The sequence below is a fragment of the Lutzomyia longipalpis genome, chromosome 3 (genome assembly GCF_024334085.1).
Source record: "Lutzomyia longipalpis isolate SR_M1_2022 chromosome 3, ASM2433408v1".
NCBI lineage: Eukaryota > Metazoa > Arthropoda > Insecta > Diptera > Psychodidae > Lutzomyia > Lutzomyia longipalpis.
Genome location: NC_074709.1, coordinates 16475928 through 16503600, shown reverse-complemented (window position 1 = coordinate 16503600; position 27673 = coordinate 16475928). Strand labels below are relative to the sequence as shown.

The 27673-nt window shown below is 33.9% G+C and overlaps 3 protein-coding genes across 7 annotated transcripts in view; 2 read left to right on the top strand and 1 right to left on the bottom strand.

Moving 5' to 3' along the window:
- LOC129793346 (condensin-2 complex subunit D3-like) overlaps nt 1-11199 on the top strand; it is a 29537-nt gene extending 18338 nt beyond the window's left edge. For all 4 annotated transcript variants that reach the window (XM_055833249.1, XM_055833247.1, XM_055833248.1 and 1 more), the window contains one exon: nt 815-11199. The gene's annotated coding sequence lies outside the window, so the exon portion shown is untranslated. The remainder of the gene's footprint in view (nt 1-814) is intronic.
- Nucleotides 1-27673, bottom strand: part of LOC129793390 (POU domain protein CF1A) — a 299560-nt gene that overhangs the window by 39572 nt on the left and 232315 nt on the right. The gene's annotated exons all lie outside the window — the stretch shown is intronic.
- LOC129793392 (sestrin homolog) lies at nt 13383-17344 on the top strand. Its single transcript, XM_055833378.1, has 5 exons — nt 13383-13490; nt 13698-13862; nt 14570-15231; nt 15924-16218; nt 16698-17344. Exons 2-5 carry the CDS (start codon nt 13719-13721, stop codon nt 16782-16784), a joined length of 1188 nt encoding a protein of 395 aa, XP_055689353.1. The 5' UTR covers nt 13383-13490; nt 13698-13718; the 3' UTR covers nt 16785-17344.

Sequence of the window (27673 nt, the reverse complement as noted above, 5' to 3'; positions counted from 1 at the left end):
TTGTGTGGCGCCCGTGTCGCGATATCTTTTGGGGGCTTTTGCTATGAGGCAAAAAATATGTTGAGAGAGTGCCGCACTAGTGGTGCCGTCTCTTCCGCCTCAAAAGAAATGTAATGCACTTTGGGTGTGTGTGGCCGAAAGAAGGTTAGATTGGAACGTGCGCTCGAGAAAATTGTTGGCTTCTGATAAATGCAAAGTTCATTGGCCTCGTATCACGTTGGAGGCGAAAACAGCAACACTCATAGTGCTGGGATTACAGCAAAACCTTCCAACTTTTGCTCTTCCACCACATTCTACATAACTTTCTGTTGCTCTCTCTCCCAAAAATTGATCGTGTGTTTACCAGAACTGAACTATATATACGCAACATTTCTTTTTGGGTTCCTCCGTCAATGTTTAAATATATAATAATGAGGGTGTATATGTACATATAAATGTTCTCATATGGGATTATATGGGAGCTTCTATCTCACACAAGAATTTTGTTTACTACGGGTGTGATGATTATGCCAGAGTGAGAGCTTTTTTGTCGGGTCTCTCCTCCCGATAAATATGTGCGCATGAGGAGGAGAAATTAAGGAAATTGTGGGTGAAATTTATTAGGCGCCCGCTGATTGTTTTTATCATTATATTGCTTAGTACGAGGATGGAGAGACTATGCGATGATAGGTCGTTGGCCTCATTTTTTCAAGAAAGCAAAAAAGAGTTCAAGAAGCAAAATAACCGTCATGCGTCTTTTTCATCTTAAAATATCTATATTATTCACTTTATTTTTTAATTAATAAATTTTCTTTTCATCCTTGCTTATTTTCAGAGTGAACTTCTAGCTAAGAGAGACAAAGAAGAAGAAGGAATTTGAATTCACACGAGATTTATCACAAAATTCAGGGACGAAACAATTTTTCAGAGTGGTGCAGATTTGTTGTTTCTTTAAAAAGAGATTCATTTGAAAAAGAGACGATTTCTACATGTTTTCTATGGTGGAGTGTTACACAGATATGGGACAAATTGGCCAAGACGTGAGTATCTGTATAAATTTTTTTGCTTAAACTTGTATTAGCTTATGGTAGTTAGTTGAGAGGGGGAGCAAAAGAAGTTACCTTTTCTATCCACTTTCCTTTTTCACCTGCAATAATGCAACAAAAGTCACTCAAGTGAATTCAATGCAGAAAATACACCGTGAAGTTCATAAAATTTAAAAACTTCGTATCTCAGTTTAAAAATCTTTTTTTTTTCATTCGACGTTCGCTCCTCATTTTTAATGCAATATTGCAAAAAAATGCAAATTATCCATCGTCCCTGTATGTTGCAAAAATGTTTGCATTAATCTCCTGTGTGGTTCAGAAAAATATAAATTGTATGAGAAGCAGATCTACATTATTTTTTCACTTTTATGCTCTTCGCTTTATTGAAGCTTAGAGTATAAAATTGAATGGAACGGTGTAGGGCAATGAATAAAAAGTTTTACATTGACTATTGAAACGTTTAAAGCGACATCTCGAATTAATTTTCAGATGACTAATTTATCTGTTTATCTCTTTTATGAAATCAATACTAAACAGATTTTGAAAAGAATATTTTTGAGTATTTAGAGCCAAATGAATCTATAAATAAAAAAAATTACTGCACATAGCTACGATTTAATTAGGTCTCACCGATATCGCCACCTGTTGCATTTTTTACTTAAACTAAAGCTCTACCTGTTGCACTCTATTGCTAGCGCCACCTGTTGCCTATCTTATTTTCCATAAATTGTTCTATTAAATGAAAATTATTACTCCACATTTTACATGCTCACATATAACACTACAATGTAACAGATAAAATGCGTGGGTTTGATTTCCATTTTTTTATATGCATATAATTATTATAAATTTTATATTTTTTAATCCACACGACCTGAGTGTGAGTGTGTAAACAAGGCAATTAATTGTGACTTAGAAAATCACGATATTGTTGTTTTGCTGCCTCTTCGAGAGTACGCCATATGTAAAAAAGAATGTATATATGGTGTGTGTGTCTGTTCTCATTTTCGAAAGAAGAAGAAAATTCTCGGTACGCAAACAATTGTTCGCATTTTCAATTGAGTGTCTCTCTACTCGCGTATAGCACATAAAATATGTATATATGCCTAATCCTCAAAGTAAACACAATAAATAAAGCTTTTATACGACCTCCTTGGTACAATTACCCAAATTTTGGGTTAATTGCCGCGCAAGAGTTCGCACGTGCTTGGAAACTCCCGTCTAAAAGTTATTTCCAGAATTTTTTCTCTGTTCAATTTTTTTCTGCAACTGAATAAATTTGCTCCGGAGTTTTTTCTTAGTGGGATAAGTGAGAAAATGTACGTATATAGTTTCAAAAAAAAATTGCATAAATTTGTCTTTATTGGACTTTTCAATTAACACTGTGGCAAATTGCCTCATTTTTTTCCTCTCCTCCGTGTAGCTGTCTCGTCTGGCACCAAAAAGGCAGTCAAAAGAGATGATTTAGAATATGCACACAAGTGTGGGGAGAAAAAATCGCGATATGAACTGACATCCTTTCAATGAAATTTATTGGGAGATAAATGAACTCTTTATTGAATTTTTTCCATCCAAAAAAAAATCGTTCATTTGTTTCGGTTTTAGCAGTTAATCATAATGATTTGTGATGATCTCATGAAATATTAGAGATACTTGATAAAAAAATGAGGTCTTCATGTGAAGAAAAGTTTCGGAAGAAATTCGGAACATTCCGAATTGAGTTATTAACTTTTAAAGCAATTTTTAAAATAGTTCCCAACATTTCCTTGAAAAATTTACACAAAAAACGTTTTCCGGAAAAATGTCTGAAAATTCCGGAAAGCCAATATTGCAGTTTTAAAGTCGATTATAAAAAATTAATAGATAAAAAGTAGTTAAAATGTGATAAAACTAAGGATATGATTCTTTTTTGTGAGAATTGCACAATAAATTCGCATGATTTTCATTTTGACCTCCAGGAAAGTGTACAAATTTGTAAACGATTGTACTCCCCCTTGAGCGGATTAGAGTGGAGGAGGATTTAATGGGTATATATTCCACTGTTTGTCCATCAATATATTGGCAACAATCAACAAACAGTGGCATGTCACTAGAGACCCTACCCTAGACAAAAATATTCCCATCGTATGGCTGAAAAATGGTCATGAGAGTTGGTATTAGAGATGAAAATAAACACAGCAATTCCAGCTGATTCGCATAGCGATATGCTAAAATTATTTGATGTTTCAAAGTCATCTCCATAAATTTTCCACTTTAGCACTGCTCTCATACGGTGGATTTTTTTCACGCACCACTGCATAATATTTTCTCACATTTGGATTTTATCTCGGCATATACAAAAATTATAATTTTTTTAACTCAAAAAATCGTGGAAAATATATTTGTTTAACTAAAAATGAAGACAAAAAGCTTTATCAACTTTTTGGGTATATTTGAGCGTCCTTGTGGAAATTTTCAACAACAAGAAAAAAAAGAAACATTAGGCAAATAAGATGCTAAAAAAATAAATAAATTTATACATTTCATCGTCTTGCCACTTGATGTGATTCCCTTATTTAGAAACAAGATTCACATTGTTTGCAAAATTTTCAAGATATTCCAGACGCGCATGTTTACAATATTTATTTTCAAAAGTCGAATTTTGAGTGAAAAAAAATCTTTTTTTTTTTAAATATTTCAAAACAAATTTCATTTCTGTGGCATCTCTGTGTTCAGAATAAAACATAATGTTTTATAGGATTCTTTTAAGGATTTCTGTAAAAAGACATAAAACATTCTTTTGGAGTTAAAATATCTCAATAAAGAGAGATGTGACGAATTAGTAAAAATAATAGATGAAAATTCAAGAAAAGGGACTCTCATTGTACGCAAAGAAACACTAAAAAGAGATAGAGGATTATCTCTTTAAAATTAAGTCTTTTAAATTTAGAAGACGCTAAATGTAAATATGGTGTCTAAGATACCTTGATGTATTGTTCACAACAAGTATCAACATAGTATATAAGCTTCCCTAATGATTTTAAGCCATACTTTGGGTTGTTTATCTATTTTTCTGCCAAGATCGTAAATGTGATTCTTCTCCGAGAGGAGACATCTGGGGTTGTAGCATGAGCGACGGAGATGGCCTGAGGAAATTTATCAGTCATCAGGAGTTTTATAAAAGAACGCATATGGAGAGTCGTTTATGTAGAAAATATGAGGAAAAACACGATGCTGCGTGGTGAGGAAGAAGAATATAAAAATGTTGCTTGGAAATGAACGAAATTTGCGTATGAAACTTGTTGATATTTTCATTTGCTGTTTTTTGACCTCTCATGAATATTTGTGGAGCATTAAATTACGAAATGGGATTTCGGCGGTAAAGAATGAGGGAGTAAATAATGTTGTGGTGGTTACCATTTTAACTAAATGCGCTCTTTTTATCACACAGCGTTAGACTATTTTTAACAAATCAACGTAGTTGAAAAAAAGTTCTTTTAACATGTGCAAACCATTTTAGAGGCATATTATGATGGTTCTTATTTACCATGAGATATTTGTTTGTCGTTGCTAGAGGAGGTATTTGTCCCACTAATTTGTTATTTCCTCAATCGTGGGTGATGACTTAATTAAATTGAATTTATGAGGAAAATTCCTTAATTTAGATTTTTTTTTACCAAAGTTCATAAAATTCCCGTAAAAAGCCTCTTGTAGCATTTTGTTAAAGTCTCAACTATCTTGCAACATAAATTAAACGATGATATTGCATTTAATTTAATTCAATGAGTGTGGGGGGAACTTAACGAGTCACCTCTTACTACCTTGGAGAGATAAGTTAGGGATTAATTTGATTTTTATTGATGCTATTTAGCCATACACTCAAAGTATATAATTTCAATGAGTAAACAACTTTACCAACCATCAGATTCTTTTCCCATCGTTGCTTGTGATATGACAAACACTGGGAGAAAACCAATAGAATATCATAAGCTATAAATCTTTAATATAAATTGTGTCTGTCTGTGGTGTTTGCGGTTAGAGTAAAAGTGAAAATCCTCATAGTTGACGTCACTGTGTGATGATTTTTTTGTCATAAGTAGTCTATTTTCCCTCAGAATGAAAGCTATAAAATATTACTTTATCTATTTTTTATTTAATATTTTCCTTTAATATTTTCCCTTATATACTTACTATTATTACGTATATAAATTATTAGAAATGATGAAGCTTCTCAGAGAGACACCATATGTTTTTCCTGCTTCTATAAATAAAATCATTTCATTTAAAATTTATTCTTTTTGCGTAATTCCTTCAATTCCTTTACATAACTCCACCAGCGACAAAATTGCATTCCAATCAATTTTTTGTTAAATCATTACATCTCTGGGCAATTTTTCATTGGATTTGTGCATTTGAAACAACATTTTTTTTACTTTTACATAATTTATTTCTGGAGGAGAATTTGTCATAAAAAATGGGGTTAATTTGTTATCAGTTTTTTTTATGAGAAAGTATGCTCTATTGGAAATGTTTAAATTCCACATAGAAATCACATTTAGCCATCAAAAGGAATAATCAATCACTTGAGCTGTGGGAATGAGTGAGAAAATACCAAAGGAAAACTTCATGTTTTCTCGTAAATAACTCGCACGGTGGTTGGTTAAAAAGTTTCAGTCCTTATAATGTTAGAAGGAAATTAGAATTTAAAAAATATTATTCATATCAATATGAATAAAGTTCTGTTTCGAGGTAACAATCAAAGTATTCGTAGTTTTGTAGAGAATTGAAAAAGAATAAGAAATCACCAGAAACTTATCATTTTTCACTACGGGATGAACAGAACTGGGCTGAAGTTGGCCGAAAATTGGAGCGAAATTGGTAAAAATTTGTTCAAAAAACAACGTCCCAATTTGTATTTACACTCATAGAACAAAAATTCCGTATTTATCACTGCAAAGTGATAAATACGGAATTCTCTTATATGAAACACCACTTTTGCAGTGATATATACGGAATTTTTTTCTATGAGTGTATGTACACATAAGGATATGAATAAACTCCTTTTCTATGGCTTTTTTTTTAGTCCCGAAAATATTCTTTGTATTTGCTATGTATCTTTCAGTGATATCATAAGGAGATATTACAAAATGAAAAAAACTTCTATGAATTCATACATTTATTTGACTTTGCTATGAGGGACCGAAAACTTTTTACTACACCAAAATTTTTTTTAGTGGTCTCCAAATCCAATAAACACGAAAGTCGCAGGAGTGAAAGGGTTGATTTAAATACAAAATTTATAATTGGCTTCTGGTAGCATTCTCCGGGTTATTTTTATTGGTGATTTTTTTTTGCTGTTTGGAAATAAAAGTCGCGTGTTTTTGTGAATTTCTCTTTTTTCCGCGGGCAAGGGAAATGTTCAGAGTTCGTTGAAAGTATTTTTGCAGCTTTTGAGTGCAATTTGAAAGTCTAATGAGAGTGCAGGAGATTTTGAGACAAATAACACTTGAGATTGCCATTAAGAAGGTATAAATTGGACTGAAATATTGGTAAACATCTCAATTAATGATGATTTGCAATATAATTTTCTCTGTGAGTGCAAATACTCAGAGAAGTTCAACTTGAAATCAATCATGGCGATTTCTTCTTCTTTCTAATTGCTAATTTAACAAGACATTTTCTTTGGGATTCTATTGGATAATGAACTAAATTAAACCCCCACTTTTAATCTGGTGGAGTCAAAATCCAAGGTTTTTTTTAATTTAGCAGACGATAAGAAAAAAACAAAAATAATTTTCTTTTTAAGAAAATTTCAATTTGAGTGCAAAAAGATATTTAATTGAGATTATAAAAGAATCATAAAGTTGAAGAAGGAAAATACATAGAAAGAAAGGCGATGGCATTTGTGGAAATGATGAAAAAAAGAAGAAGATTGTGTTTGTGAATGATAAGCAAATATAGATGCGATAGAGCAAATGAGATGGAAAAACAGTTCACAAATAGCTAAATAAATGTAGCGAATGAAAGAAAAAAATGAAGAAACACACTCAAGTCTGACTCAAGTCTACTATAGCAAATACTTAAGTGGATTCCCGTCAATCATTAATTTATTACTATATGGGTTTATGTTCTATGGTGTGGTGGTGTCAGAGTGGCTGAAGAAGACGAAAATCGCGCTGGGGCTGTGTGTACGAAAAAATGAGTTTCACGATGTGCTAAAAATTCTAAGAAATTGTCGGTTTTTTCCGAGAAATTATTTGAATAATACTCCGTGAATGCAATTATTCATAACAACTTGTATGATTTGCCTCTTTATATTTCTCGTGTCTCTCTTTCCTTCCATTCAACCACATGTCTTGCATTAATTCAGTGTAAATAGAAGCACATTCACAGACAATTGTGTGACTATCTATAGAAACAATAATAAAAATTATATATGTAACCCCATATATGTATAATATAATTCTCACTCTTCGCGTCTCATCATCAAATTCACGATAAGTAATTTTATTTATTTTTCTTCTGCCCATGATTGGCACAAATGGATTGTCTCGGAAGGAAAATGAGAGAGAGAGAGAGAGAGAGAGAGATGTTGTACATAATGTAGAGAATTTGTGAGCCCCAAAAGATATATGTGTCACGAATATTACTTCAAATATGGTACTATTTTTAGGCTCCACTGGCCGTGCTTTATCAGACAAAGGCCATAAAACCCCATGCATCCAAAACTTCGAACAATGGGCACTCCGCGAGAATCGAGCTCAATTGGGTGGGTTCAATTGAATTAATAAACTTGCTAAATGAATTTATTTTTCATCGAAAGCACTATAAAAGTTAATTTGGTGATTTTTCCTTCCATACGCTTTCCTATGCCATTAAAATGTCCCATCAATTTAGGTCGGATGTCTGTTTTTTTTTAAAGATTCGATGGGTAATTAAATTTAGAGATTTTTTCGCGGAAAAATGATTGAAAATTGTTATCGATAGAGTGGATTTAAATAAGGGAGGATAGACTAAATTCGATATCTTCCACCAAACTTTATTTCGTTACCTATGTAGGTATTGTTTATTCTGGAAATTCTGTGAGTTCATTGACTTCTTTTGCATCTTCTGTATTGAATAAGAAATTATGCTGATTGCAGGTTCAAGAGAAAACTTTGACATGCATTGATTGTTTTATTTGCAAATGGAATTAATATTAATTCACCCATTAATGTCACACACAATACAATACGAAAGCACACGGAAAATATGTACTCATATAAGACTATATTCTTATAAATTACTTTGAGGCATTATATGGACTTTTTTATTGCTTTTCTCAACCAACATTTTGCTTCATTTTCATCCCATCGAGACGATTGACGCTATCATTAAATTTTATTTGTGTTTGTTTTTGAGACTATAAATACATACGATAATAAATATACTATTTTCTACCCTATATTAATATCCCTCATATTGTCACATTTGCAACATATTTATTGCAAATGAATACAACTTTCTACGGCATTTGTGAATCAAAGGGGATTTCTAAAGAATTTTCTTTCATCTCCTGCAATAGAATTTTATTGACAAAAGAACTGCAATCATTAATGAAATTTTAAGATATAATTTTATGATTTTCATGATTTTATGAAATTTTAAAAAGAATCTATACCATTAGGGTTAAAAGGGGTAACTGACTTGTATTAGTTACAAAATTAAAGCTATTGAACAAAATGAACATGTAATAAGAATTTTGCAAAGCAATACAATATCAAGGTCCACCACAACAAGGTTTCTCCTATATTAGAATCTCAATCCACCGTAGCGTAACTAACCTTACCCCTGACTTCATCCTGCAATATGCATTTTCTATATAAATACAATTAAATACAATAGTCCAGTTGACTGACTAACGTGCGTGATAATCGTATGCAAAGAAGAAAGAAGTCTCGAGCATTAATTAGTGTATAAATATATATTATTGTATGTTGACCCATTCAATATTGAAGGTATACAAGATATGAAAATGTGCAGAATGGAATTCTTTTGGTAAACATGGCACAAAACAATGTTTTTTTTTTCTTGAACAAGAGTCCCCATCAAGGCTTTCATACCGGCTTCACCTTGAATTTCATCTGTCTCTCGCGTTTAACATACATTTTTTCCTCACACCAAAAAGCATTTATATTTTTCAGCACTTGAGAACGTTTCATTTTTTTTTGGATCTCATTTTTAATTTCTTCCACGTGTCTCGTCTCTTTATGTGTCACTTTTTTGTATGTGGTGTAGAGTATGTGGTAACGTACGACGTCTCCCCCGTTGTGGCGTTCAAAATAATTGAAATGACCTACAATATGTGGTCAGTTATGTGTAGCACACTAAATATTATGATCTGTAAGGAAGTGAAGAGACGTGTTTTCGTGGCGCCAAGGAGGGTTAACGTGCCCACAGAGAGACGTGATCCTCGTGCAATCGTGATTTCTATAGCAACTCTCCAGTTTATTTGTTGCGGAGCACGATTAAAAGTAGCTGAATGATTTAAAATTGAATCAAAATGATTATTCTTTGTTATATTTATATAATTCTTTGTTAATGTTGAAAGAGCAAAAAAAGAGATTTTTCTATAAATCTTAAGAATAAGAAATCTAGGTCAAAATTTTAATTTATAGAGTTGAATAATATTTTTAGAATGAGAAGAAAAATTAAGTGATGTATTAGTATTTGCAGAAAAATCATTTGTTCCCATTTTTTTTTTCAAATTTTAGTCTATAAATTTTAAATTTTAATTATGAATCCTAAAATAGTTTAAAAGAAATTTTAAATAAAATAATCCATTTACTAAAAAAAAGTTTTTAACAAACTTCTCTAGCTGGATATTCTGCTTATCGTTCGTGTACCGCTTGTATTAAATGGCACAAAAAGAGCACAAAATCATTAATCTCGTGAAATAAAAATGAAAAAAAAAATTGATTGAAAAATATTCTGCATATTGGCGTCGTCAATCAAAAGGAAAACAAGTGAGATTCAAGTGAATTATTTTTCACGATTTTTTTGTACCACCACAACATTAATTTTCCCCCACATCTTATACGGCTTTTCAATGGTCGGAGCACTCAATTGAGGAGACTGAAGAGGCGCACACAATGGCGATATTATTTTTGCTATTTGTGTGTTATTTTTGTTGATTTAGGAATAGATTAAGAATTAAATTTATAGCGTATGCCAAGGCCTATGAGGTTTTTTATATATATTATTTAACATTAGCTAGAGCGCGAAAAATACATCGCGAGAGAACTTCCGTCCTTCGACACTCGCTTGGGGAATTGCTATTTAATTCATGGCAAGAATAAAATTACAAATTATGCTGGAGTCTCACACTGTGGAGCCCTTCTTTCAGCTGCTTGAAAAAAAAAATGTAAAATAAAAAAAAAACAATGAGCTGCGTGATATATAAATTAGCCAAAAATATCCCGCTTCACCTTGATTAAATTGATATTATCTCTTTTGTGTGCCTTCTTATGTACTATACCAACAATGTTTTTTTCTGAGTGTACGACAGTGTGGAAGAATTTATGTGTTTCGGCTGTTGTTTATACAGCTCGATAATCGCCAATTCCTGCTTTTTTGCACCATTGCGCTGAGGAACCCACCTGTGATGATTAATTACGCGACGAATGACACGTAATTTATTGCGACTTATTGTTTTCACTATTTGCGGGGTACTTTTATAAATAAACTTCCGAGAAAAAAATTATTTATAGTTTGCACATAGTTTTGTTCGAAATAATGGGGATTTATTGTTTTTTTTTAAAATCATTTTATTGATTTATGTCGTGAATTTTAGGCAAATGCATATGTAGAAAATTCACTTAAAGCAGGATGATTACTTAGTAGTTTTATTAGTAAAAGAATGAATTCATTAATAAAAAAGAAATAAATAAAAAGAAACGCTCGTTATTATTACCATCGATATGTCCATGAAGCATATGCTTTTACATAATGCACACTGCTGATACATTCATACAATTTTGAATGCTATCCTTTATTATTATTATCATTATTAAATTAAGTGATAAAAATAATTTTTCTTGTTATTATTTCGTTTAATTCGTAATAGTAATTTTACATTTTATTCTAATTTATAAAAAAAAAAAACATTACCTACAGATCTTAATAGGGATTAAAATTTCAATTGAAAAAAAAAAAAGAATTTCTTACGCGTAATTTATCACCAGTCTCCTTTCTTTTCCACTCCCTTTCACTGATATTGTAAATAAGCCACAAATAAATTGGGCATTGGGCTTTTTCCCTTCGCTCGCGATAAGATCTCCTTTTCTACATAATGTAGATATATTCAAGTTGAATGGCGGTTTGCATTGAGCAGTGAAAAATGAAAAAAAAGTAACAAACAACAAATTGCACATTGAGGATGTTTCATAGCATCAATAAAAGTCGGTGGATGTTGTTAAAAAGTCCCAAAATAATTTATAACTTTCTTCCGCGTCATTATTTCTCTGCTGGCAAAATAGCTATTTTCGTCATAAATTCTTTTTTCATCACCCCCCGTTCTTGCACTCTTATAAATTGTTCATCCCACCCTGTGGTGTGCTCTCTGTTCAATTGACATGCACATGCTGCCATATGAGATTTGTTAAAATAAGATCTCAAATGTGTCGAAACACATGGGGAGAAGATGATTCTCGCGCTTGATTAATTGTGGCAAATCATCGGCTGCTGTATTGTGCCTCCTCATGTGGTAAATACATAGCTTGCTGGGCAAATGGTATCGCATCCAATTTACTCCATTTAAATTGGATCAACGGCTTTTGCTTGGGGGGCTCACAGAGATCACTCTTCGCAAATGTCCCGCGTGTACCATGGACACGCAAATAAGGCATGATTTTCATTACACAGATAGTTCTGATCATTTGAATATAATATATTTTGCCGTGAATTTACTCAACTTATTTGTTGCTGTGAGGGGATTTTTTATTGCTTCTAATATATCGCGCTCACAGTTGTCGATTGAAATGCCCGGCAACCCTTTGAGGTTCTCTCTTTGGCAACAAAATAATACATAAAATAAAATGTGTACTTTAATGTGTAAATTATGCAAGAAGTTTACTTATAGGTACCTACATTGTGATTAAAATGTCTTTGGGATATGTTTTTGGGGAAAACAAGCTAATATAATATCCTTAAAACACATCACAGAGAGATTTAATGGAGCTTTTTACGCAAAATTAGCACTTTCTCATATCGAAAGCACATTATATGAGTGCATAAAGTGCACACGCGGCAGGGCATTTTAGTAAATACTTTTCAATAAAAACTAACGATCTTTCCGCGCCAAATTTGTGACAATTTTCATGAGATTTATGACTTTCATTTTCATGCCAATCTCGGAGTAAAGTTACTAATTATTTTGTTGTTTTACACTTACTTTCAAAATATTATTAATCTTTTTTGAGTATAGGTAATATTCTTTTATATTATGAAAAATACTTATTTTTGCTTTGCAATTCATTAAGTAATTGTTGAAATTTTATATTTAATCACAGATTTTTTAAAATATTCGTTTAATTCAGTATATAACTAGCAAATGTTCGCTAATTATTCTCCACAATGTTGTTCTAATTAATATTTGGCGAATTTTTGCAAATTCAATATATTTTACGAAAAGCAGCTAAAGATTTATTCGCAGAATCTATTTATTACTTACATATTCACAATAGAAATAATTTAATATTCGTTCAATTTATTGTTTCTATTTTCATAAATATTCATACGGCTATTAAATATTTATTTTTTTGTGTAAATAATATGAAGAATTAATCATCAGACGTCTGCACTGTTCTGTGTTTATTGAAACAGAAAATCCCTGTAACTACCAGGCGTCTCCATTGAATTATGTCTAGAATAAATTGAAATATTAATTGAGAAAACAATAACAGCAAGAAAAGACATTGAGTAAAAAATAAATTTTAAAAAATTCATTTTTTAGAATTATGGGAATTTTGTCCAAGTATTTGGCAGTTGAATGCCCCTTTGCTGTTAATTGTATAGAAAACACTGCAGTTATCTGAAGAACTTTAGGTCACTGGGAAAAGGCGTCTTTGAGCATAAATGGGCATAATTTCAGATGCAGAAAAAGATAATCTTCTGAGACAAAAACAACCACAGAAGAACGCAAAATTTAGTCATGCGAAGCAACAAAGTCTAAAATTTTCCACTGATATGAATCGTCTTCCGTATCACCTCTCGCCGTATCATTTGCAATTCATAAAAATTTGAGGTTGAAAATGATAAACACTTTCCAAAATATTGATATTGGCAAATTTTTATCGCAAACTTTCTGGGGCAGCTCTCCGCAGCTCTTTTGTGCCCCAATCATCCACACTTGGAGCGGATCTACACTGCACACAGTTGCTGTGCGGCTCACTTGAAGGCTGCGAAAATTTCAGTTAATCGGTTTTCGGTGGTGTAAAAGTGAGATGGGTAAATTGAATAGAGAGTCTCTCTGAAACACATTTAAAAAAAAATTTTTGGCTTTTTTTCTGCAAGAAATTAACGAAAGAAGTGACTTTTCATTGCACACGCAGAGCTTTTTCTATTAACATTTTCTTATACCTCTTCCTTGAGGGTTTTCTTTCACTTTTTAAATTTAAAGTTTAGCTGCATGACTATCATTGCCTTCTCTTTTAGTATATACTGCAAAGGTATCCTATGGATAAAATAGACTTGGACCATGTCTCACAGGTCATCGGCTACCATCCCAGCTATTTGGAGCACTTTCTAAAGACACAGAAATTCATCTTGTACGCCGATGGGCCCCTGCCGTACAACTATCGCAACTATCTGGCCATCATGGTGAGTACTTTGGGGGGTGTTTTGTTTATACAAATTTAGAATTTAACTATTTTACGTGTTTGTGTTTACACATCTTGGACACGATCATATTTTTGCCTTTGCACGCCTTTGTTCTGCCACGTCCAAAAGGAATTTCAAGCTTCAGGTTTACACACTTTCTCAGTGCAATTTTACGCCAACACTGATTGATCTATGGGGCTGTTTTGGCAAGCTAACTGATCTCTCAAAAGGGGCTAACAATTACTTTTTTGTTTTGATTTTATTTAATAATTTTGAGAATTTCTGTTTTTGCTAACGAATCAAGAAAGTCGTTGCCCTCTTTTAACAGCTTGTCTTTAACAATTTTACCTAAAGATTAGAAAATTAATTAAATCGAAATTTTACGATGAAAACTGTTTGAAAGGAAAACTAAAATTAAACATTATATTTAACTTAAAAATTTTCTTTGAAAGTTGGTTACATTTATTCGTAATTTTAATTTTTCTTTGAAGTGTAATAAATATTGTTTTAATGTCATGCATGATGCCGTAGCAAACGCAGATGAAGCAACAAAAAAAACGTACTTAGCATATAGCAAACACACAGGAATCATATGCATATGAAGCATATTTCTGCATTTTATCGTAATTTCTTCATTATTAAATATATCATAATTTAATCATTTTATGAGAAGCATAAAAATATATGTTGCAATCTCTCCCCTGTAGGCTGCATCACGGCATCAGTGCACGTATCTGATAGAGCTGTACGAGCAGGAATTTTTGGAACAGGGAGGCGATCGAAAGTGGCTAGAGGGTCTTGAGTATATTCCGGCCAAATTGCGCGCAATTTATACGATCAACAAGATCCTAGCGCATCGGCCGTGGCTCCTAACAACAGATCACATTGAGGCCCTTACAAAGGGTCGCTCATGCTGGACATTGGCGGAAGTGGTGCATGCCATTGTGATTTTGGCCCACTTCCACTCCCTGTCGTCCTTTGTGTTCTCATGTGGGCTCACACAGGAGCTCAACAATCAGACTAGTCAGAGCCGGCGCACGAGTTGTGCCACACCGGGTAGCCGGTCTCCCACGGAAGAGGTGAAGAGTGTTGATGATCTCATGGAGCGCATGCGGGATCTCTCAAGTCGGAATATAAAGTGCACAGAAGCTGAGCTAAGTACACGCTTCAAGACTGTTGAGATGCAAGCGGCAGAACTGGCGTCCGGGACACTACAGGCGCCCGTGGATTTGCCACCGAAAGTGTGCCAGTATGTGGAGGATGCTGCCTTCACGTATGTGGACTTTGCGAAGCGCGGAGTCGATATGCCCACCACGTTCCGTGTTCAGGATTATTCTTGGGATGATCACGGTTACTCTCTCGTCAATAGGTGAGCTTTCTTTTTATGTTTTCTCGATGCCTTTGCTCCGTGGAATCACTTTTATTTAATTTTTCTTAATCGATTAAGAAATCGATTCAGAAAATTTTAAGATAAATATCTCGGAAACTGAAGATGCTAAAAAAATCTTTTTATATAATGAAAAGAAAAAAAAAAATAAACAAGAAAATTGCCATTTTAATGAGAATGATCTTTTCTGTGTGGACGATCAACTTTGAGTGATCTGTTTTTGCAGAAAACTCCCAGCATGACATTGGCAATTAAAAGATATCGCGTATAGTAATTAATTTTCCACAACTTTTCCGTAATTTTTCATTCTGCCAAATTAATTGTCGACGCTCGCCTGTCATAAATTTATGCTTGCGATCGAGAATATTGTGTTGTGGTGCCACCGAGGAGTTATTTGCATTTTTTATGCCACATTTTTGACCCAAAGAAAGTTCTCAAGGCAATCGAGGAAGAATCTCACATAGATGCCTGATCGAAGGTCAAGCATTTATGGGTTGTTTTTCCTCTTTTTTTTTCCTCTCATATTTTTATTAAATTGACCTCGCGATCTTGATTTTTATTTCTTTCCATCACTAAATCTGGTTTTTGGGATTTTGATGCAAAGAATTTTTCTGGGGCACAAACATTAATGTAACTTCTGGGCGGGATTCTCTTCTTTTTTTTTGGTTGGGCAGACTCTACAACGATGTTGGCTACCTGCTGGATGCAAAGTTCAGGGCCGCATACAATCTCACCTATTTCACATTGGCGGGACGCAGCAATGTGGACACATCAAAGTTCCGTCGTGCCATTTGGAATTACATTCAGTGCATCTATGGGATACGTCACGATGACTATGATTACGGGGAGGTGAATCAATTGCTTGAGAAGTCCCTCAAGATGTTCATTAAGACAGCCTGCTGCTTCCCCGAGCGCATCACCAAGAAGGACTATGACAGTATTCTCCGGGAGTTGCAACATAGTGAAAAGGTTTGTCAAACTTTATATGTTAAAATAATTTATTTTTAGATGAAAAGAACTTTTTTGATTCGTCAAAGAGTTATTTCAAACAAAAAAAAAAGTTCTTAAAAGGAAAAAAAAACTTTATTTTCATTTAGTTTTTTAATAAAAATAAAATGATTTTGCATGAAATAAATTTTCTTGAGCTCTATGACCCAAAATTTTATCGAATTTATTCTTTCCTTATTATTCTCTTTGTCATGTCGCACAGAAAAGACGTGGCGTGAAAAAAATTCTTTTCTTTATTTGAGAACAAAGTACAATATTGATAAAATGGAAATAATAAATATAAATATTTTTGAAAGAAAGAAAATTAAACTAAAATGAATGAACTTTCTGTAAGGAAAATTTTTCCTCATATTTTATTTCAACTCTTTCTCCATTCGTTTGGACGTCAGTTGATTTAATTATTTTAATAAATCTCTTCTCTTTCCTCTATCTTTTTCTAGGTTCATGTGAATTTGATGATCTTGGAGGCTCGCAATCAGGCAGAGTTGCTCTATGCACTGAGAGAAATTATGCGTTACATGACATGATTTTTCATTTTGGAGATCGCGCCAACTCAAATGCGCCTTTTTTTCTTGTATTCTCGGGGCTGGGGGATAAGATTGGGCGCACTTGGCGCGATGGAGCGCACAAAAACACAACACACACACACAGATTAATTTCATTTTTACTATTTTAACTACATAATATATTTCTTTTTTTTGCTATAAGATGAGAGACGAAATGCGTCAATACAAAACGTATAAAAAAAAGAATATGTATCATGATAAAGAAAAAGAATTACTATTTTAGTGGATTTTCACGCAAAAGAAAACACATTGAGTCGTTTAAGAGTCACGCGGAGGGTGGGACAGAATATAAAAGAAAATTACAAATATAAAAAAAATGTACAAAGGACAACAACTGATGCGAAGGATGCAAAAATAAGTGATAGATGGGAGATTTTTTGTGATAAGAAGAAAAACTTTCCCAAGAGAAGAAAAAATTGTACATGAGAGAATACTGTTGCATATCTTTGTAAGTGGAGTGATTCTTTTTGTGATCTGCTGTGCCAATAAACATTTTAAAATGATTTTATTAAAAAAAGAAACGATTTTGCTACTCTTAAATTTTATTTTGTATTTTTTGTGATTTTCTTTTGGAAAAGCGTTTATTGAGAACTCTTTGAAGTGTTTGTTCATTTTTGAAGGAATTTAGCAAAGCTACAGTAATTTCTAGTAGTGCGTACATCAAACATAGTGGAAACATTCATGTTTCATGTTTTTTGTCATGTTTCACAAAATATAATTCATGTATTATTTTTTAATCTGAATTTAATTTACCAAGAAATTCTTCTTTCTAATTTCTTGTAATAATTTACTATAAGAACATGTCATTTTATGTTTCACATTAAAACAGAGTTTCAAACAAATAATTACGAGTTTTTAAAATTTGTTTTGCGCCATGTTTTATAAAAATAACATGAAAGTTTGTGATGTTTCTTAATTTCCATGTTCCATTCATGTTTTCTGCGTGAAAATTAAGAAACATTAAATTTTGAAATCAATGTTAATTTTCCGTTATTCAGGCCTATTTTTCTAAAATAAATATCTAAGAAAATTAATGATAAAACAACTTACGTATTTAATAATTAAGTTAATTAACTATTATTTCTCTTTATGTAGAGTAGAATTAAAATTAATTTACTAAAAAATGAAAAAAAAGAGAAAAATTTCTTTTCAAAAATTCCCTTGAATGATTTTTAAATTTTTTAAAGTTTAAAAAAAATCATGAAGTAAAACTTTTTTCTGAGTAAGTTTATCCGTAAAATACCATTCTATCTAAAATAATTTCTTAAAGAAACTGAGGAAATGGAGAAATTGAAAAGAAAAGAAAAACTCACAAGAGAACAATAAAATTTTGATAAAAGCCTTCGCTTTCAAAACAGGGAAATAAAAATTCCTCCCAATTGGGAGGGGGGGGGGTTGGTTAGACCATTGGCCACCCTCTCAATAGAGCCAATAATTTATTTTCCAAATACACCCGTCGACCGAGAACGAGCGGGTGTAATAACATTTTATTGCGGTCAATATTCATTTCTTAAAGTTTCTCCCCAAGGAGGGATTGCATTCAGGGGCGCCACGAAGAGATATGAGGGGAAGGGATGAAGGTGTTTTTTTTTCCTCCCAAAGAATATTACTTTTGGGTGAAATATCAAAGACTTTTCCATAACTTTGCTTTTAGAAGGGGAAAAACTATCACTTTAGTGACTAGAAGAAATTTTCTTAAGATTTTTTTGGAATGGATTTTAGGGGATTCATTTTCCTTTAAATTCATTACTTTGATCTGGATATGAATAAAAAAAGTCTTATTCTAACCCTTTTATTCGCGAATTTTAAATTATTAATGATTTAAATAAATTCCTAATGAAAATCGCTTTCTTTATTCCTTTTAATCTCTTTCTCCCTTCCATTACGCATTTTCTCCTTTTGGAAAAAAATCCCCTTTTCTTGAGGAGGTATTCATGCAAATTCTTACATTTTCCACCAAAATTTCCCGTCTTTTGTTGCTTTTCTCACAACCCAATACAAAAATCTGGGAATCATCAGTGAGAAATTGTCATAGTTTTCCATGCAAAAAGGGTGTGACAGATAAGGAGGATGAGGTCACCACCCGCGGAATCCCAGGAAAAATCTTCCTCCATCTACTTGGCAAAAAATAAGAGAAACTCCTTGTCTGCGTGGAGCATCAGGAGGATGTCTACGACGTGCTGATTCCGAGGTAAATCGCATTGGATCTGCATTTATTTGAATATTTCAAGACCGTTGGGGTGGCTTTTTTTGTACCCTATGAGGGTGGGGCTCGCTGGCTGGGAGACTTACATAGGCGGATTTAGCTATATACAGAAAAGTTCGCGAACTGCTCAATGGAGTGGAAAGAAAAATCACTTTATTTGTCAGCAGGTGTTTCAATATCTTGCTTCCCCCTTTATCTTGTAGTGATTGATTTCCCTTTGGTGCTGGAAAATCCTATGGACAATCCCTTCCCTACCCCAAATGGGAGACAATGTGTGGGTGGGGGAGTACCAGGAAAATTCAATGCTGGATTTCGGAGCTAATTATTTCATTTTATGTGGCTTTTCTCGCTTCCTTGCTTACCTCATTTCCATTCCTCGGGGAATTCCTCGTGATGGTGCACACTAATTTGGGCAGATTTTACCACCTCCTTCTACCCAGGGGGGAGGGTGAATTATTCTGTATTGTCGTTGTTGGATACTCTGGCGTGTATTGTGTTCGTTTTCTTCTATATGGAAATTTCCCTAAACTATGCGCTTTATGCCAATGCAGAAAGGACTACGGGAGACTGTGTGAAAATTTTATAAAATAAAGAAATTCTTTGATGGGAATTTTTGAAAATTTCAGAAAGATTCCAAGAAATTTTTGCCAAAAAATATTGGAGAAATATTTAAATAAAGAGAGAAAAGAATGTAATAACTTTTTCTCGAAGAAAAATTTTGAAAGAAATACTTTTGAAATCTATTAAATTATGAAAATGAGAATTTTCTAAAAGGAAGTTTATTTATTTTTTTACTTTAAAATTACCTCTAATTTTTGTACCCTAAAAGAAATATTTAAAAATAAATAACTAAAGGAATATTCCAAAGTCCTAAAATTTCATTTTTCCGACAATTTTCAAATAACCAAGAGTTCTAAATTAAGAAAGAATAAAAAATACACACGTGGAGGACAAACTCTGCAAAAAAGTGAGTGAAAGTAAAAGAGAAAATGCTCAGAAGTGATTTGTTGGCAGGAACGTAAAAAAGGCTGGATGCTTTTTTTGTGTATGCCTTTTGCCATAAGAGAAAAGATTTATTTAACTTGGCGAAGGGTTATTTCGAAATTTATTGCCTTCTAACTACCCAGTTTTTCCGAATTCTAACTACACGAAAAAAAAAAGAATAACACGGAATATTTCTCTTGTACGCTTTCTGTGAACAAAATGCGGAAAATCCCTATACAAGTCTCATGAAAATTGAACATTTTCCCACCACCTTTTTTGCTCCTTTTTTTTCTCCACCCTTTGACATCCTTCCGCAGTACTTTTGTAATGGCAAAAGTACGTTCAAGTGGGTATAATTTTGTGAGAAAATTAGGATGTGCTGTTTTTGCAATGTTAAGTTTTTCCAGCTCAAATGTGCAAAATCTCACATTTTCTCCACATATGTTTCACTATCTTGTCACTATTGGGACGATTTATGGCAATCCTCGCAAAGGAACTTCTTTGTGGAATTTCAGAGGATTTCTTCCTCTTGTGGGGATTTTACTTTACATTTAAAATTGGAACATTCCTTGAGAGAAATTGTGAGATTTATTACGAAGGAACTGAGCTAAATATGAATCACAATTTCTATACTATTTCTAAAGCAAAGGTTCTAAAGAATATTTTTTGGGGATTTTTCTACTTTGATTTGAATCTTTTGCTCTTCGCTATTAGTTGTGGGTGGATTTCTCCTGTGCGACTGAATGGATTTCGATCAACTACGACTTGCTAGAGAGATATTATTTAATGTCCAACAACTCGATCGAATACTCCAAAAATGTCAAATAAAATAGTGAGGTTGTAAAGTTCTCTTAAAACTTTTAACATGACGCATATTATCGTTATGAAATATGTGGACCATGGAAAAATTCTTTTTGTGACTCATGAGCTACAGAATTATGGACAGACTTCACTTATTACTACTTTCCGCTCATACTACTCCAAAGATGAGTTCTTGGTCCCTTAAGAAAAAGAAACACCAAAATGTCAAAGAACAAAATTACCTCCCATGTGAATTTTTTGAATAAAATTTCCTTCTCTTGATTTCAAACGATAATTTCGGAAAATTGGAAAAATATTTTTCTTTTCCTCCCCCCTTTTTTTTACAAATAAAATTTCCATGCAATAGAAGCCCACATATTGCTGGGAGTATGCAGAAAAAATTTAATTGGGGAAAGGGAAATGATGTGATTCAATTCCACAGCATAGCGCATCACGCTTCGCGATCACGATGATTATCATTAACATATCGTTTGAGATTTTGGGGCGGGAAGGCTGTGTGTGAGCCTTAATTTTCGCGGGAGAGAGCACAGCGACAGCAGGAGGCGGAACATGCTGTGTCATCCGAGAAATCTGCTCCTGAAGCGCGCCACATCCATCCACCCACCTACTCCCACATTTGCGCCCCGAGGATGGATGATTGTTGGGCTGAAATTAAACTTCCGCCCTCCTTCCCCCCAGCGGGAAGTCGTGGGAATTTTGGTTTTTGTCAAAATACTCAACATTCGAGGGGATAAATATGCGAAAAATGCGTGTACAATCCATGTTTATTAACTTTTTTTTTTACCCGTATCTACGACGCTCCTCCTATTTTGGGAATTAATTTTTCAGAGGCTTTTTGCATTGCCGATGGTGAGTTTACTGTTGTGGAAAAAAATCTGTGATTTTTGCAGAAATCATTCACGAGGAAAAATGCTTCTTTTTCCAGCCTCTATGAAATTTTGTGTAAATCACAGAATAATATTTTTATTTGGGGCTTTTTTGTTGCTAATTTGAACTGAAAATCATTTAGTTTTCACATTAAACTAAAATTCATCCTCCATACCTTTTTTTAATAAATTATTCATTGAAGTAAATTCTTCAACACAAATTTTATATTTTACTTAAGAAATGGCATTGGCAGTAAAATTCCATTTTCCAAGTGCGGGATGCACTTCAATCACAATTTGTTAGGAATGTTTTCGCTGAAGTGAGTGAAAATGGAAAAATCCACTTATTCTTGGACAATGTGTGCGTGGAGTGTGGGGTAAGCGGGAAGTGGTCAATCGCCGGTCAGTTTGCTAGAGATTGGTCAGTTTGCCATTTCATTTTATGTATATACACAGGCAGAGGGACAATGGATGGTTCATCCAAGAGATGAGATTGTCTCATGAGAAACCACACCCTCATCGTCTAAAGTACGGTGGTGACATCCTTCCCATGTCACCCCCGCATGGTTCGCATCTTGTGCTCATCTCCCTCGCCATGCTGCTGCTTGATCGACAAGGGGGTGATGACGATAAGAAGATGCCCGATGGGGTGAGGAGTTCAAGTGCTTTCTGGGTGGTTATCTCCTCGTTGGCTACCCCTCATTGGGGTGGTCCTCGCACTCCTTGAGAATGTGTGGCAGAAGCAGCACTAATTTATGACATTTTTACGCTCCGTTTATTTTATTGAGAGCCCAAACGAGTGGGAGAAAATAAAAGTCAGAAGGAATAAAATGGCGTTCACATGGATTGTTTTTTCCTTCTCCCAAGGATTTTCATCTCATGGCATTGCTTGAAGTATCTCTTTGCCAAAAAGGGAATTAATTGTTTCTTGTGTAATATGCTATTCTTGGCGAAATGGGCACAAGAGATGGAATCACGAGTGATTTGTGCGAAAATGGCGCAAGTGAAATTAATTAAGGATATTTTGTGAAGAAAAGGAAAAAAAAGTGTCGTCACGTTTCATTTAGTCACAAATTTATTCCAAAATTCCCTCTCATGATACACCATCTTGCCATCGAAGTCTCATACTATACCATAAGATAAGATTTATTAATTTTCCCACACCCTCTCATGCTCTATGGGAAGTTTTTCCTCAGCAGTCACCAAAACTTTTCGAATCTTCTAGACTAAGGAAAAGAAGCAATAAAAGTTTTTACAAAAATATATAGAAAATTCTTCTTTTCTTCATCAAAATGAGGGAAATGACAATTTAGTTGTCGATTTATTTCGGAAACTTGTTTTATTTCTTTTTTTTATTTTATATCCTTTGATTTCTTGGCGATCTTCAGTATACTATTCCTCCGCGGGGGGAATTTCCTTTCGGAAATTGTTAAGGAAAATAGTCGAGCACTAAACACAACAATAATGGAAATATTTTGTAAATTGAATTTGATTTAAATTTCGCGTGGACCACCATCATTTCGATATACTCTTCCACCCCTATTCAATGGGGTCGGGGGTGGTGGAAAATATTCCAACAAAAGGAATTCACCTGCGGCCATAGAAATTCCTTAAGAACACGCGGTGTAAAAAATAATCCAAGCATAAGTGAAAGTGTGTTTTATTGATGGGTGTTTTGTGGGGTTGGTGAATAAGCGAACCAGAGGGGGTGTGTAGGGTTTTTTTTTGCTCCACCGCATTCTATGGGGTTTAAACAAACACTCCTGAGAATGCGGAGGGGTTGATGGAAAAAAAAACGTTGAACCTCCACTTTGGCTGGTAAAATTATATATAAATAACACACCGCTGGGAGAATAATAAATTCATGAATGTTTAATGAAGAAATTGAGCCATATATTGGAGCCAATGGGACCGACACATTTTCATACCTGTAATTAGATTAAAGTGCTGGATAACGGGGTTAAATTAAAGCTACTTCGCGGTGGGATTGATGGAGAAATTTTCACCGCATGGGCTCTCATTCATTAGGCTTATACGTGGGGAAAATGCGGTTATAAGAAATATCGCATTCTTTTCCGCACATTTAGATAAATTATTTCAGATAGTTCGTCCTATTGGGATATTTTTTTTTCTTTTCCACATTATAAAGTTCATAGAATGATGCCAAAATATTGTATGAATTTAATTCAAAATGGATTAATTTTTGTGTGAGAATCGAGTCAATTTGTTGTGGCAACACCCCTACTTTCTTGAAAAGATCATCTAATGTTATTGTGTTGTGTTTTTAGCAAGGAATTTTCCAGCGAAGCTTAAACACATTGCGGAAAAATAAACATACCCCGAAGCACTTTTCGAGGGATGATGGCTATAGAATTAGTGAAGCACTCATAGGAGGAATTTTTGCTAAAAGCTGCGTGAATTATTCTTAGTGATGTCGCTCTCCTCTATTTATTTTCTAAATAATCCGACAAATTTTATAATAGAAATAACACAAAACGCATGACTGACCACCTGATTGAGCCAAAAACGCACCATCCACCCCCTGGAGGCTACACATAGCTCTCCTCTAAACCCTCTCTTTGGCAATTGCGTGGAAATTCTCGCATCACCACCGATGCGAAAGACACAAGAAAAACAAATTCACTGAAAATGTGAAAATTGTCAGAAGAAATTTTCCTTGGCCACGTCAGAATGTTCCTTATGATTTATTTTCAATAATACACTCCTCATTTGACAGCCTCATTATCCTTGCTGGAATATTTTGGGACGTCTCTCCTTCTCTTTTTTTTATCCTCCCCAAAGAGACTCCCACCCACAGAGCATCCAAAATACCACTACGTGGAGGAGACTACGAGGGAGAAATATCACTTTGCCACTTCATAAATAACAAAATATACATCATAAAAAAAGTTTGAGGGTTTTATGTGTCTTTTATGACTTTGCGGGGGGTTTCACCACCCCCGATATTCACTGAGCGAAGGATTTTCTTCCTTGGCGATTGCTTGGGTGTCGAAGATGCTCCAATTCTTTGCTGCTTTCCCAACTAAAACAGAGTTGTTTCAATCATGTTTTTGTAGATTTTTTTATAAAGTTTTTTTCATGTATTTAATTTTCTCCTTTTTTTTTAATTTTTGTGATTTACTTGGCCAAAAAAATTATTTTTTCTTAATTTCCAATAAAATTGCTTTAAAGAAAATATTGTTTATTTGCTTCAGCTTCAGCTGTCATATATTTTTTCGAATAAAATATTTAATTAGATAAAAAAAAATTAGGCAAATTAAGGAAATTAAAATTAAAATAAAAAAAAGGTGAATTGTAAAGTAGTAAAATTGTTTTTTTCATACAAAGTCTTGACACTAAAGATTCTTTTAGTTGCAATAATATATGGAATGTGATAAATAATATTTATAATGAAACTATTCCTCAAATTTCTATATTTTTTTTGTTTTAATAATTTAATTTTAAAGAAATCCTAATTTTCTTGAATCATTATCTAAAATTTCATTAATTCTGCTCTGTCTGGATATGAGGTCATTTTTTGTGTCTTCTTGCGCCTTCAATCCCTCGGATGGGATTAATGAGGTGTCTATGAGCTTGAGGTTTTGTATTTGATGTGACTTTTGTACATGCAATAGGGGATGATTCGCCACATTGAGGGTGCTGAGAAGGAATATATAAAAAAGAAAGTCTCAAACTCAATAAATATCTCCTCAATTGAGCACGATAAATCCCCAAAGAAAAATCTTGATTCTGTAGATTCTGGAGATATTGCTGAAATTTTTTGACTCTCACCAAGCTCTCAATGGATTTTCTACATTTTTTTTTTCATGTGAGGGGTTGTTTTTTCTTTTTTGGTTGGGGAAAATTATAAGGAAAACCTTCATCAATTTTCCAACCTTAATTCCTCATCTTTTGGTCTTACGGGAATGAGAGTTCCGTGAAGTGTACAGTGTGGATGGAAAGTTACGAGGGGGGAGTCTCATTTAAATTTCACGCCGTTCCGCGAGGTCTATCAACTTTCCATCTTGCACCTCATCTTTGGGCACTGAAAAACGGAGAGAGGAGATTTTGGGTGGTTATGTGGGAAGAAATTGGGAGGGTGGATTGTAATGATAACAAGTGGTGGGAAAAACACGTTGGAAATTGCCATCGCACACGGAGGAGGAGCTTTCCAGGGGCTTTTTCTTTGATCTAAAACACAACACACAAAACATGCGGTAAGAAAAATTCTCAAAGCCCGGATAGGATGGGAGAAGCGATGGATATTGCTCAATATTATGTTTTCCTTACACGAAATCGATTCCATACTCAATACCTATCGTCATTCCCGGGAATAAAAAAATATACCTCAGATGAAGGAATTGCTCTCATGGATTGTAATCATGTACTTGATGCTCATTTGTGTTTAAATTGGATTCCATGATGGTTTCTTATTTATTTTTCCTGCTCCTATTTATGTGGCTTTATCTTTTTCTCTCTTTACTTTCGTGCGTACTTTTCCTTTGCTATCCCAGCCATCCCTTCTTACCACAATTCCCTGGGTTTTGCCTTCTTTGGAAAATCGAAAAAATATTTTCTTTTCATCCCCCCCACAACAATTCCTGTTTCTTTATTGAGAGAAAATTTTCACATAGGGAGTCATTGAATTTTCCTAGAATATTCGTCTGTAAAGAAAAATTTCTCTTTGAATTGTTGTACAGTAATTAAAAATGACGGGAGAAAAATAACCTTAAAATAATGTCAGTCTCCCTTTTCCACTCGATTTCTTCTAAATGTTTCATTTTCTTAACATCTTTTGCCTTTTTTCACTCGCCATTTCGTCAGATTTATTCAATCATGAAGTGTAAAAAAATTTGCATAGAAAACATCTCACTCAAAATTGAGTGCGTGAATGGGGTTGAAATAAAAATTCACCCCCATAATTGTGGGGGAAGGGGCAAGACTATGGGGAGGACCAAGGGAAAATTGAAGATTTTTCTTAAGAGATCTTCTATTAAATTAAAATAAAATAGGTTTTTAAATGTTATTTTCTTCATAATATCCCAAAACTTTAAAATTGTCCTTTAATGCAAACTGGGAAAATCCTGTAAGCTCTGGGGGAGCTTCCTTTAAATCCAATACATACTAATGCGACTGCAAGTCCAAGGAATGTTCCATTTGCATAATTTGCTCCTTAGAAAGGCACCCTGGGCAAGACAGAGGAGTTACACATGTCAAATTGGCAATTAACACACTTCCACCCATGACTGAGGTGCGGAGGACAATTCAGCATTTATAAGGAGAGAAAAGGCCAGCCAGCACAGGGAACTTGTGTGCGGACAAGCAATATCGGAACTCTGGAGCTATTGCCGTTTGTTAGCCATACTATTATATTGCCCCTTTCTACTAGCCCCGTAAGGGTTGGGGGGAGGGGTGACGAAGACACGCACTTTCTGCAGCAGTAATGGAGGGCTCATTGTTGCTTCAATCGAGATTATCCTGCGACAGGGGAATTACGCCATGAGCCAGTGCCGGGCAATTTTCCCAGGGACTTCCATTTATACTCTCTGATATAACATAATACTGAAACCCTGAACAATTACACACACATGGACGGCTGTACTCTTTGACCACCAATTAGAGGGGCTGAAAGGGCCACTTTTCCGTGAGTATGTGGGGTAATTTTGAAAGAAAGAACGCTCAAAATTACAGTGAAGTGCCGCGATTGTAGGTGGAAAGTCTTTAAAAGAATTTCATGCATAGCGAACAAGGGTTCGATCACTTTATAAACTTAAACTGCAAGTAATGTCCTCTGAACTTTTTTTTTTAATTTTCCACCATAAAAAGATAAAATAAAATTTAATATCAACATAAATACATTTCTATAGCTATTAGTACGTGAAAATTGCAAGAAATTCTGCACAACCATCGTGTAAATTACATGCAATTAAATTCATGTAGTGAATGAACTTTAGGGATTTATTTAAAATGTT